The sequence below is a fragment of the Lemur catta genome, chromosome 4 (assembly GCF_020740605.2).
Source record: "Lemur catta isolate mLemCat1 chromosome 4, mLemCat1.pri, whole genome shotgun sequence".
NCBI lineage: Eukaryota > Metazoa > Chordata > Mammalia > Primates > Lemuridae > Lemur > Lemur catta.
This window is the reverse complement of record NC_059131.1, coordinates 86,818,410-86,831,883: the sequence shown is the minus strand read 5'-3', so window position 1 is coordinate 86,831,883 and position 13,474 is coordinate 86,818,410. Positions and strand designations below refer to the sequence as shown.

General features: G+C 37.0%; 1 protein-coding gene across 5 annotated transcripts in view; it reads left to right on the top strand.

The window, feature by feature from the left end:
• TAPT1 (transmembrane anterior posterior transformation 1) overlaps window positions 1-13,474 on the top strand; it is a 61,984-nt gene that overhangs the window by 18,216 nt on the left and 30,294 nt on the right. For all 5 annotated transcript variants that reach the window (XM_045550413.1, XM_045550417.1, XM_045550414.1 and 2 more), the window contains one exon: window positions 7,326-7,444. In XM_045550413.1, coding sequence (XP_045406369.1) covers window positions 7,326-7,444 — 119 coding nt within the window. The remainder of the gene's footprint in view (window positions 1-7,325; window positions 7,445-13,474) is intronic.

The window sequence follows — 13,474 nt, the reverse complement described above, 5'->3', positions numbered from 1 at the left end:
CCTTCCCAACTGTCTTTGCTTACTGTCAGCCTGCTGCAGTACTGCTTGCCAGGTGATCAAGCCTAGATCTGAGCATAAAAGGTGTAGGATCATAGCCTGCAGGGGCTCCCCTTTCTATGTGGCAGAAGCTAAGCTCTTCCTTAGGTGACTTTCAGCCTTGCCATGGGCCCCTGAGGGCCCACCTGCCTCGTGGCTTGTTATCGGAATTAAGTAAGTTAATGAGAGTGAAGTGCTTCAAATATAACAATATTCAACTTCAACATGGATTGGAAAGAAGAGAAGCAAGAAAATCTCAAGATCATTCCATGCGTATAGTCTTTCTACAAATTAAAGTCTTGACTTGATTTATTTACCTTTAGTGAAATATCCCTTGTGTTAAATGTATGTCATATATAGTCTGTGATTATTATGAAACCATTTATCAAAATTACTTTGTTTCCATGGTTTTGTATATTAATGTAACCTTGCCTATAAGAAAATAACCTGGCTCGTGATAATCCCTTTCTTGGCCATCTCCTAGGTGTATAGAGTTTCTGTGGCATGAATTTTTTAATTCAGATGAATAAAATGATTTTATGTATAGGAATGACCTTGAATCTGCAGTAATCGCTTTCAAAGTCAGTCATTTGTAAACTTTATGATTGATAGCCTTTTCCCTTGACATTCTTCTAATAGTGGACCCCACATGTGGGTCTGTTAAGAACTTCTAGAACGGCCGGGCGCGGTGGCTCACGCCTGTAATCCTAGCACTCTGGGAGCCGAGGTGGGTGGATTGCTCGAGGTCAGGAGTTCGAGACCAGCAAGAGCGAGACCCCATCTCTAGACCCCATTTCTATTTTTAGAAAGAAGTTATCTGGCCAACTAAAATATATATAGAAAAAAATTAGCCGGGCATGGTGGCACATGCCTGTAGTCCCAGCTACTCTGGAGGCTGAGGCAGTAGGATCGCTTAAGCCCAGGAGTTTAAGGTTGCTGTGAGCTAGGCTGACGCCACAGCACTCACTCTAGCCCAGGCAACAAAGCAAGACTCTGTCTAAAAAAAAAAAAAAAAAAAGATAACTTCTAGAACATAGGATAAAACTTTGAGCTCCTTAGTAATTAACTGAAGGTCATTTTTATCCCTCTTATATAATGATTATATTCCAGCCTTACAGTCTGCTACTCATATTGCACCTGTGCATGATCTTCTCTCTGTTTGGAATTCTGTTCCTCTTGATTCTGCCTGACAAATCTAGTGCCCATTTTATCTCCTCTGTGGGAGACTGTTGCTAGCTGTCGCTCTTCCTTCCCTGGTGCCACCGCCCACCCCATTATAGACCTAACCTCTTCACCAGTGCTTCCAGAACACGTCTTTCATCTGGCACTTACTACACGATTTATGTCCAGCTCACTAGACTGTGAATTCCCTGGAGAAGGTGTCTTTCCTAATGACCTTTTATCCCGCCCGTGCAGAATTAAGCCATGTATAGTCTCTGCTCTTACAGGAGTAGACCCACAGCTTTATTAAAAAGTGAGACTAGGGGCAGGAAAGGAAAACTCTTTTCTAAGCCTGTTTACTCCTGCTTTCTAACTGACACCCCAGACCAGTGATCCTCGATGAATGGGTGGTATTTGGTGCTTGTCCTGAAAGAGGTGGTATTTAGAATTTCAGAAGACAGATTGTGTAATTCAGAGAAGTGTATACTAAAATCATTATGTTTCTTTCATTTTAGCCATAACATTTTACTTATTTTGAAATTTCAAATGACATTGAAAGAGGGGTGGGAGATTTTTGTCATAAAGGGAAACAGTTTTTTTTGTTTTTTCTTTTTTAAAAAAGGTTAAAGAACCCTGCTTCGTGCCCCATGGAAAGAGGCTGGCATTTTTATTGGTTTATTTCTTTTGGGGCAGGTATTTTTCAAATGGACAAGAGCAATAGTAGTAGGTTCAAAATAACTGTGAGAAGAGCAGGTTGTGGAAATCTTAACAAACGTAATATTTTGATGACCACAGCATCACAGAATAATTTTCATTTTGTAATTTTCTTTTTTTTTTTTTCTTTTTTTTTTTTTTTCCAGAGACAGGATCTCATTCTGTAGCTCCAGGCTGGAGTGCAGTGTTGCAATCATAGCTCACTGCAACCTCAAACTCTTGGGCTAAAGTGATCCTCTCAGCTCAGCCTCTCTAGTAACTGGGACCACAGGCGCATGCCACCACACCCAGATAATTTTTTTTTTTTTTTTGTAGTGATGGGGTTTCACTATGTTGCCCAGGCTGGTCTTGAATTCATGACCTCAAGCAATCCTCCTGCCTCCCAAAGTGCTGGGATTACAGGTCATTTTGTAATTTCTTAACATTGAAGTTCATGTGTTAAAAACTTATGTTAAATCTTATAAAATGTGTGTGTGTGTATGTGTATATAATGGCAAATCCGGTGGTATACTTGAGGGTAAAAGGGTCAGTGACAAGTGTCACTATTAGAAATAGCACTTCAGTTTTCTGCAGCCTGGAATCCTGGCCCCGCCTGTCCTGCTCAAGAACTTGGGCAAGCTCCCTATCTTACTGCACAGTGGGGGTGATGCTGCTGCCTGTCAGCACGGAACTGGGTGGAGGCCACACGCACAGGTGGGCCCCAAGCCCAGCACTGTCCAGTACCTGGTTACATTGCCCAGGACCTATAGGAGGCCTCTGAAGTCCTTCCAGACAAGATCTCCTGGAGACAGGCCAGTGAACATTCATGTCTTTTGATTGTTTGCACTTATAACTTTTTTATTCTAAAGAGGAATCATAAGATTATTGATTAATCAGAACATTATTTTGAAATAATTCTTTTTTCATGTACATTTTGGTAAACCTCTGCTCTGAGAATGAATTTTAAGAGAATATTTTTAAATTGAATATCTACAATTTGTAACTTAGTGCTTTTAATTTCTTTCTGTACAAAGAACTTCTCCATGTGTTCCAACTCACATACCCTCTGCAAAGCTCCCTATAGCCAGTTTGAACTGTTTTCGCTGCCTGTGGTAGCTACCCAGGGAGGGAACTAAATTTCCACCTGCTTGTCTGAGGACCGGATTTTCCGACTGTGAGTTACCACCCTTAGTGAGTCATGAATTTAGTAAGACCAGTATTGTTTTTTAAAAAGAGCATAGAAAAATATTAGCCTGTACTTCATAGAGTGAAAGCAAGAATGGTTCTCTCTCATAAAGCATTTCTTTTGTTTTTTTGAGGGTGTATGTGAATCTGTGCATAGTGAATAGCAGTTAAAGTGTATATCCAACTGTGGGTTGTGGTCAAAGTTTGAATTCTTTTCTTTGGGCAGCAAGCTTCTTTGCAAGATTTTGACCTTCTTAGAGCAGTGAACATTCAGCTGTCTCAGTCTCTGCTCCATAAGATCTGTACTGTAAATGTTTGATTAAGGGAGGGATGGAGGAACAAATCGAAGAATGAGCCAGTCCTGTGTAGCATTTTGTCTTCCATTCCTGGGAAAATGCATTTCTACCACAGAATGGTAAGCAGGTAAAAGCCAAGAACTCCAGTGTATGATTTCTTGGAGTATTTTCATTATGCTTTGGTTCTTTGCCATATTTTGGTTTCCTGCTTTCTGTTATATATGCCAGTTCAAGGAGATAACATTCGTCATAAGGTCTTTCCTGTAAAGGTGAGATACATGTAAAGTAAGATACGGCATTCTGCAAGATAGGTAAGGGAAGGTGAGACTAGAATGGCAGAGTTGGAGGAGGAAGAAATGGGAAGAGCAAGTGAGGAGGATCCGATGTGCAAGGTATGACTGTCAGCTAATAGGACAGATTGTCACCTATGATGTAAAGAGGCATATTCCAAAATCATTGTGCTGCTTTCCTTTTAGCCACACTGTATTTATTTTGAAATTTCTAATAGCATTTAAAGAAAGGCAGAAGATTTTTTATTTCTCAAAAGGGAAACAGTGTCATATGACTCTGATTTCACACCTTGTATATTTAGGGGGAAATTTTTGTTAGCCATTTCTTAAGAATGCTTGAATACTTTATGGTTATTTGCTCCAAATAAAAAGGAAATAGTAATTACCTGTTTTATTAAGATGCTATACAAATTAACTGAAGATGTGAGAGTACACATTGTATAATATTAATTAATAATATATTTATTAATAATATATTCAAAGCTTTTAATTCTTAATAACATATTTTCAAAGCTAGCAATAAATCTATGTGGAATTTTTATGTCTTTTATAAGTTTGATTCATTAAATTTCTATTATTTTGCATTTTTTTATGACACTAGACAAATTAGCAAGATGAGTTAGCACAAAGAAAACTACCTTAACCACTATACCTAGTAAAAATAGTAACATCTTTTTGTGCTGCTCAAACTGCTTCAAAGAGAGAGTGTAGGGGCTTGGGTCCGACAGACCAGGGCTTGAATGCTGGGTCCTTTCTCTGACCCACGGCCTTGGGCAGGCATTCAGCCTACAGAGCTGTGGTTTCCTAGTTTGGCAAGTAGGGGTGATAATAAACTACCACAGAACACTGTTAGGAGGATGAAGTAGTAAGCACTCACCCTTGTCCCTGCAATAATGCCAACACAGGGGACATTCTTTGCACAGCCACTCCAAATCCCTGGGTCCCCATGTAAATTAAATGGGATGTGCAAGTGCATACGTCCCCTTCGTGGAGCCGGGCTCACACCCCACACAGCCTGAGTTTCTTTACATCCTTCAAGGATGAATTTTTTCAGGATCACATCTTGTTTACTTTTTTAGGAAATTTCCTCATTTTCCCATGTAAGGAATTTGAAAGAATGAAGTGTTTTATGAGAAAGTGTAACATCAGAACAATAGGTACAGTAAAGCTGAGTCATGTTTCCAAGGTTCCAAACCCTGAAAGGCATGTCTGTTGCTTTTCTTTTGTATTATATATTCTTACATACGTGACTGATTTCTTTTCACCCAGTTGAAACGTCTTTAGGTTGCAGCCATTTGCTCTCTTTCCATCTTAGTGTTGAGATCTGTTGCAGTCACAGCTCCAGGTAGGCCAGTTCCAGGGCCAGCGCGCAGTGGGGGGAGATTACTGCCTGCCCACCAAGTTTATGCAGCTGTTAAAGTGTGAAGGGGAAGGCCCGTTAGACCTGGCTTACTGGTATTTACCATAAACAATACTAATGCAAATTCCTCTAAGCCAAAGAAAGGTGACTGTACTTTTATCTTTATTTTAAAGGGAAGTTTTAGTCTTCACAATTACTTTCCACCTCTGTGCTCTTGCTCTTGCTTCCTCTGCCTGGAAGTCCTCCTCCTCCTCTTCTCTGCCCTCACCCCCCTCTCCCCTTCGGCCCAGTCCACCCTCTCTATGTGGCAAATAGCCCTTGTCTTCCTCTGATGCTGTTTAAGGGTCTCCTCTTCTATGGAGCTTTTTCTCAGTCTCCCCAAGTTGGTTTGGCCACTGGGCCTCCCTTGTTCACTGTATACTTCAGGTCTGTCATAGCAGCTGTTAACACTGTGCTGACTGCTTGCTGGTATTTCCTGTGCTAAAATGTGAATAAGGTTTCAGAGGGCAGGAACCACTTCCTGGTGTCATGTTTGTGTTTGTCCACTGGGCTGAGCATGTTACTTGGCCCATATCAACAACTTAGTACATGTTGGTGGAACGGATGGATAATATACTCATCCTCAGCATAAGCTCATGAGAAAGACATGACATATTGTCCTTCCCAGCATCCTGTGCCCTCGTGCACACACACCCAAGTACCTTCTGAGGACGTTGGGTTTCTGGCAGTTTCTGCCCTCTGTGATCAACCAACAGTCCACTGCAAGTAGGTAGGGAAAGGTACTTGGTGACAGGAAAAAGCTATTTGGGTCTATATATTCAGATTAAGAAATCTGGCCTATATATGTAATATATTTTTGAGACATTCTTGTCAAAAATTAATAAAATTTGTTCTTTCATTTAAAGACATGTGTGTTAGTTTCCTAGGGCTGCCATAAGAAAGTACCATACACTGAGTGTTTTAAACAGACATTTATTGTTTCACAGTTCTGGACCCTGGAAATCTGAGGTCAAGATATTGGCAGGGTTATTTTCTTCTGAGGCCTCTCCTTGGCCTGTAGATGGCTGCCTTCTCCCTGTGTCTTCACATCTTTCCTCTGTCTGTGTCTATGTCCAAATTTCCTTTCTTATCCAGTCAAATTAGATTAGTGCCCACCCTAATGACCTTTTCTTATGGTCACATTCCGAGGTACTGGGGGTTGGAATTTCAACATATTGTTTTGATTAGTGACAACTCAGCCTACAGCAGTGTGAATTTTAACTAATATATGTAGGTAGGGCAATTTATTGACTAAAGATACATGGAATGTTGTGGTAAGGGCATATATATCATACCATATTTGTGTATCAGACATATAGAAAGTCACCACTCTTAGAATAGCAGCGTTTGGTAACCTGGATGTGGCTACTTGTCCAGGCTATCAAAAGACACTGGCCTCCTTCTGTGAAATAGGGTCCTAAATGTCTAATGTTACCAAAAAAAAAAAAAAAAAAAAAAGGGTATGGCAAGTACACAAGAAAGGGGGCAAGATAGAAACATTAGCAGCTAGTCCTGGAATTAAGAATAAGGCCTTTTAGGCCGTTAACACTTATAATCCCAGCACTTTGGGAGACTGAGGTGGGAGGATCACTTGAGCCCAGGATTTTGAGGTTACAGTGAGCTATGATCAGGCCACTGCGTTCCAACCTGGGAGAAAGAGCGAGACTCTGCCTCTAAAAAAAAAAAAAAAAAAAATGAAAGAAAGAAAAAGATAAAAAAAAGAATAAGGCCTTCTGAGTGCAGCAAGTTTCAGTGCACATGAATTTGTGTTTAAGCTGGTAATCAGTTTATATAGTTTTAACATAAACAATATTTTGACTCAATATATATTGCAGTCTTTCACTTCATTGAATCACTCTAATATGAAATAACAAAATTATGAAGAATGAAGTTAGAAGTAAAAAGTTTTATCTAAAAGGTTTTCTATGTTGTCTTTAAAGTTTAAGGAAGTACCCAGAAAGCCACATCAGATAGAGCATAGCTATGGCCAAGGGCCACTTGTCTTTTGAGCAATTGACTTCTGTAGGTGGTAAACCAAAGACTCTAGAAGAAGTACAAACTTGCACTTTGAAAAAGAACTTTCATTAAAACATGGCTCATGTATATAAGTATAACTATTAATTTCTTGTTCCCAGAGCTAAATTATGAGAAATTAATTTCCCATAATGTTTAGAAATTCCCTGATTGATTGAAATTTTCATCTACAATTATTTAAAGAATATTTTACTTTTTTTTTTTTTCCTCTTCTCTCCTTTTCAAATCCAGCTGATGGTTTTTGGAATCTTTCTATGCCTGGATGCATTTTTGTATGTGTTCACCCTGCTTCCTTTAAGAGTTTTCCTGGCACTATTCAGGCTCCTCACTTTGCCTTGCTATGGCTTAAGGTAAGTTTAAATTAACTATTTTAAATGTCTAAATTATTTTATTATTTTTACTACTTATAGGGTCTGCAGAATAAGATTAATTTGTACAATTTAATCCACACTTTGGCCCTAAATGCATAAACTAATTCTGTTTATTTTTTAATGGGTATTACATAATATGTTTATATAATATTATACTTTTTATATTCACTTTTTTTTTCAGAATGGTTTTGAACCAAAGCTTTGCTTTAGCTAGTAAAATAATATTAATGCAGGAGACAGAGTAGAAAGGGCTGGGGACTGAGAGTCAAAGACCTGCTTACCACTTTCCTAACTCACCTATCCCTTTATTTTCTCACAGTCCCTGGGCATCATCTATAAAAGAAAAACAGGCTCTAGGCTGGGGAGGTGGGAGGTGGATGGTGTCAGAATTTCCTAAGGAGCTCTTACCACAGGGGTTCCTCCTCCATTTCACTTGAGAATCCCTGTTGTAGTGGCTCATGGAGCCTTAGTTACTGATTGTAGGTAAGACTCCCTCTGATTCGTGATTGTGGAGAAACTCTTGAAGATTGTAGTCCCAGTGGGAAGAATCAGACAACCTAACCCAACGTTGACTAGCTGGTGAGCTGTGGGTAGCTACCTGATTTCTGTAAGTGTGTTTCCTCATCAGTGCAAAGGGGATATTGAAAGCTGAGCATCTTTTACCACAAAGATTGGGGACAGGTAAAAAGAATTCCCATCGTAGTGCCTGCTTCATAGTAGACAAAAACAGGTATCAATTTCCTTCCCTTTCTTTTCTACCAAAACTAGGAATACTAAGGTGAAAATGTTAAACTATCTGAAGCTTAATGCTTTATTGGTCTTGAGGTTAGAAGGAAGTTTGGATTTTACAGTTTTCTTTCTTTGTATGGTTACGTCAGTATGTCTCCACTCTGTGCAGTGACTCTTTATAGCATTGTTGTTTAGTTCTTAGCGGTTATCCAAGTACTAACGTGCATCACTTTTCTAAATACATTTTGTTCTACAAAAGTTTTAAAATGCTGAAATGGGCAATAAGATGTGAATCTTCTTTTAACTATAGTGACTATTCCATGGTATATAAAATACATAATTAATAAAATAATTTAATCATAGAAATTGATCACAAAATTATTGGTCAATATACAGAATTATATGTTGTTTTTTTAAAGACTTTAAGTTATGGAAGATTCTCTTTTAGAGTAGTAAATGAGCACATACTTAGTATTTAGTAATACATATAGTCCCTTTAAAAATGAGCCTTAATCAGTTTTGATAAGAAATCCTTCCAGTGTAAATTAGAATAATTGAATGATCATGATGATCATATTTTGAAAAGAGTAAAAATTCTTTGCAAGATTGCATGGAGTAAAACAATGATAAAAATTTAGCTCATGTTGTTCTTATTATATATGCAATACTTTATATTCTGTAACCATACTTGCCTTCCAGGATAAGAGTGAATAGTGTTACATATTCTATTAATCACAGGTTAATCAAATGGGAAGATGTTTTTAGGAATTTAGTCATCCACTTTAAGATATTTTCAGAACATCCTTTATACCTTTAGGAGAATTTTTAAGAGGCCTTATTCTTATTAACAAACCTTTTTAAAGACCTTTGTAGCATGATGATTTAATATTATTATACCAAGCCTAACCTCAGTGTACTATTTTCTTTTTATCACTATTGGGAGCTCCACAACATCATGGCATTTTAGTTACCTTTTCAGAAGACCAAAATAAAATCTAATAAAACAGTACTAAATATAAATCTTTATGTGTGAGTGCATAAAGAGAATGGACATACAGAAATTTAGATAAAGTCAGGTGAAACTGCCTGACGTAGAATAATATCATGTAGAAATTCTCCCATTTACATTATGAGCTAGATTGGTTATTCTTTGATCAACAGTGTGAGGCAAGTTTGTGTTCTAGCCATCCTTATATGAATGGCTTTCAGAGACACGTCATGCTCTAACCAGCTGCTGGCATGATGAGATAAATTGTTAAAAGGATATATAACCTAAAGACTCTCTTCCTTCTACGTGGTTTCTTCCTTGAGTATAGTCAACACACACGTGATGTACCCAGTCACCGTAGTGATTTGCCAGTGTTCCCAAGGGTCTCTCTTTGGGGGCACTTATTTGAAGATCCATCTTATACAGGCATCTAGAGCTGTGTTGCACTCAAGTTCATTTCTGTATGTCCCCTGTCACTTGGGAGGTCAGGGCATTTAAGTAGCATTTAAAAAGTCTTTCAGTGTTTGTTCTGAAAACTAAAAGAGGTGTTGCAGTGAATTGGAAAATCTTAAATCTACTCCGGTTTGTGAGTGGTTGATCATCCCTAGACCCAATCTCTTTTAGATATTTTAAGATTTTTTTTTTAGTACATAATGTAAATGGTTGCTTTTTTCTATTAATTTGAAATACTTTTCATTCTAAATTAATTTGAGAAACATTTGAAAATAAAGTGTTTCTATTTCTAAAATCTTATGGCTAAAGGGACACTAGAGGGCAGCCTATTACTACATTTAAGACTCCATTAAGGTTCCCTCTGTAAATATTTGTATGATATATATATAATATAAAATACAGTTAAGATCATATAACAGAATTTCAATAATTTTAAATACTCTGTGAGAGTAGGCAAGATTACACAGAGTATGAAAATACTGCCTTAATGTCTTAGTGCCTTAAGTATGCTTTATGAAAATTGAGTAGTTTGTCCTTATAGTAATATGGTTTGCAATTTTGGGTTTCTTTGAACAATTTAGAAAGAAACGTCTCTTCGATCATTATTTTAAAAGCACAAAAGTTGACCAGGTGTGGTGGCTCACACCTGTAACCCTAGCACTTTGGGAGTCTCTGAGGTGGGAGGAAATGAAAAAAAAAATTACTCAGATGTGGTGGCACATGCCAGTAGTCCCAGCTACTCTGGAGGCTGAGGTGGGAGGATCACTTAAGCCCAGAAGTTTGAGTTTGCAGTGAGCTATGATCACACTGCTACACTCTAGCTTGAGTGACAGAGTGAGACTCTGTCTCTTAAAAAAAAAAGCACAAAGCTTGAAATATTTGATAGTGTGAAAAGTTATATTAAACAAAGCTATTGTTAATATTAATTCTAAGACATTTCAAATATTTTAGGAATATACAAATACTTTTTATTTTTACAAAATGATTATTTAGAAATAGCCAGATTCTGCCTTCTCACAGCTTTCCTTCCAGTGTTCTCTACTTCTGTTAAAGATTATTTGATTTGTCCTGCCTATAGTGATGCCATGTTCCATCTTTTTCAGCAAGCAAAAAGTGCTCTTTCCTTCAGTCTGACTTTATTTTTTTCAAAGAGAAAAGAAGAAATTAAAGAGACCAGCAAAGAAGTTGATTGTATTCTTTTTTCTAACTAATGTTTTCTCTTTCTCATTCTCTTATATTTCAATCTTCTTTCCATAAAAAACTTGCTCTCTTCCTAGTCTCTTAGTTCTTTGAAAGTATTTTGAAAAAAGGGGGGGAAAGCCTATTTGTCAAGCTAATCAAGATGCTGACATAAAAACAGTAACTGTTTGCAGTCTCTAGTACTGTCTGTTTTCAGTATCACCTCAATAATAGAGGTAATACTGTTGCCTTCTTTTCATAGTTGAGATTAGTGTTCCCTCCTCCTCTGGTTACAGAGTTTAGTCCAGTATGGCATTTGTGAGAGACCTTTTAAAGCAGTTAGACCCCAGGTTTTCTGCTTTGTAATTTGATCTATGAACCTATTTCTAGATCTCCTTGCACACTTGCCATGGTTTTTGGCTTTGGTTTTGTTTTTTTGCCAGTGTTGACAGCTAAGTAAATAAAGACTTTCTACCTTTAACTAAGGCTGAGGACAAGCACCTTAAGTGCTTCTTGTTTCTATAGCACCTTAAGTAAACCCAGCTTTCATCAGAATTGCTCAACCAGCAGGGTGTTTGGCCAGCTTTTGACCCTGTTAGTAAAGTATTGTTCATTTTGAGATGGTAGGGCAGCTGTCTCAGAGTTCTGTGTTGTTTGCAGAGAATACTCTGCTTCTCTAAAAAGTTTACATCTGTCCTTGATCTCAAGAATACTCAACTGAAACTGTTTCTGGTGAATTAACAATCTTGAAAAATCTTTGTCTCACCGAAGTTTTGTTGTAGACTAAAAAAAAAAAAGTCATCTGAATTCCTTGAAAGCAGATTCATTATTTCTTCCCTCTTTCCAAGATAAAGCAGTGTCATTTTAGAAAAACATTTGAGAAACTTCTTGGATTACAATAATCTTTTTAATGATTGAGGACATAGAAAACAGAAATAAGTTTGATTCATTTTATGAGCTATCTGGTTTTTGGAAGAATGATAGGATTTTTTTCAGAAAAGCAGATTGATCTATATTATGTTAAAGAGGTATCAAATATTTTTCCAATTTACTTGTAGTATAAATAAAAAACAGCCAATCATATATCTTAATTTACCTGGCATTTTTGTAAACCCTCTTTTCTCTTAAAATTTGTGACTTCATTTTTTATTTTAGAATTCTCAGCTATATTTGAGTTAATAGTTGAGGGAGATTATAGACAAAAATGATGCAGTCTTGTCCCAAGAACTAAGTTATTATTGAAAAAACTGTACTGAAACATTTTAGACAGTGGTAAGTTAGTTGAGTAGGTTTTAGTAATAGATGCTGGAGTATTTTTCTTTTACTATTAAAGCAAATAAAATATGTATAAACAAATTTTCTGATCCCTTGCCTCCGTTTTACGTATAACTCTTATTTGAGGCTTGGTGGACTTTTGTTTGTTTGTTTGAAGAGGTGATAGTGTCTTTTTCTTTTGAGTTTATCCCATAGGAAAGCTCTTAACTCCCCAAAGAATCATGAATTTCAAATGCTTGAGAGTTTCTAAACCTATTGCGTTTCCTCTGTATGCCTTACTTCTTTTGAGACTGTTCTACCCCAAGTTAACTTCACATATATATTCTAAATAGATTTTTCTCTTTTTAGGCAAAATTAAGCCTTGATTTTGGCCTAAGTGATTAATGCCACCACTATAGCACATGTTAGGAAGAGCTCTTGGTAACTTTGGGGAAACAAGTGTGCCTGTTATTTCTTCTTACCAAGGCTGATCTATGTGGCTTATTTGTCAAGAGCAATATATTTGTTATATTAGAAAGTCTTCATAACTGTCAGGTTTTGTTGTCCCTGTTTCCTCACCATGGCGCTCTAAGTAGCGTAGCAACATTACAACCTTCTCTCTTTCTTTCTCTCTTGTAAATCAGACCGAAGGGAGGAGCACTTTCACTTCCTTTATAGAATGGAATGTGGTGGCACAGGGACTCCTTGTGGTGAGTAAACCCTGATTTTTCCTTCTATACTCTTGGCCAAATTGACATCAGTACAAGCAAATATTAATTAAATGCAAAAGTAAACAGCAGAGGCAGACATAACCATTTGGGGATGGACGCATATTGAAGAAAATGTGGTTCCCTATCTTTACTTGGTCTTAAAAGTTTTGTCTGCAATTATTTATAAAGGATTTGGCTATGATTTCACCTAATATGCAAATCACATCACAATTAAATCTTTAATTTAATTGCACATGTTGGTTTAGGCTTAACAGCAAATACTTCATCCCCAATGCCACAGGAAGTTGGCTGCATTTAATTCTTTCCATATAAGCAGTTTTTATTTTATAATACTCCAAATACTAAACATAGCTTTAAATCAGCTATTTTTTTTAAGTCTAAGGAAAGGTTTTAATCGTCATTTTAAGTGTTATGTAATTATTTTTCTACTGTATGTCAGGCAAACTTGAGATTGAAAATATTCAGTATTCTCATTCAAGAAAACATCTTGAACTCACTACTTTATTCCAATTTACTTTAAAATTATAAAGTAACTGCTCTTTCAAAAATGTAAACTGTATTAAATATTTTACATTTTTTGTTTCAATGGTGCTTGTATTTCTCCACTGTTTCAATTATACTGCAAATAGCTAAAAATCTCAGAGAGAGAAAGAGAGATCTAGTCTATGTGTTTTA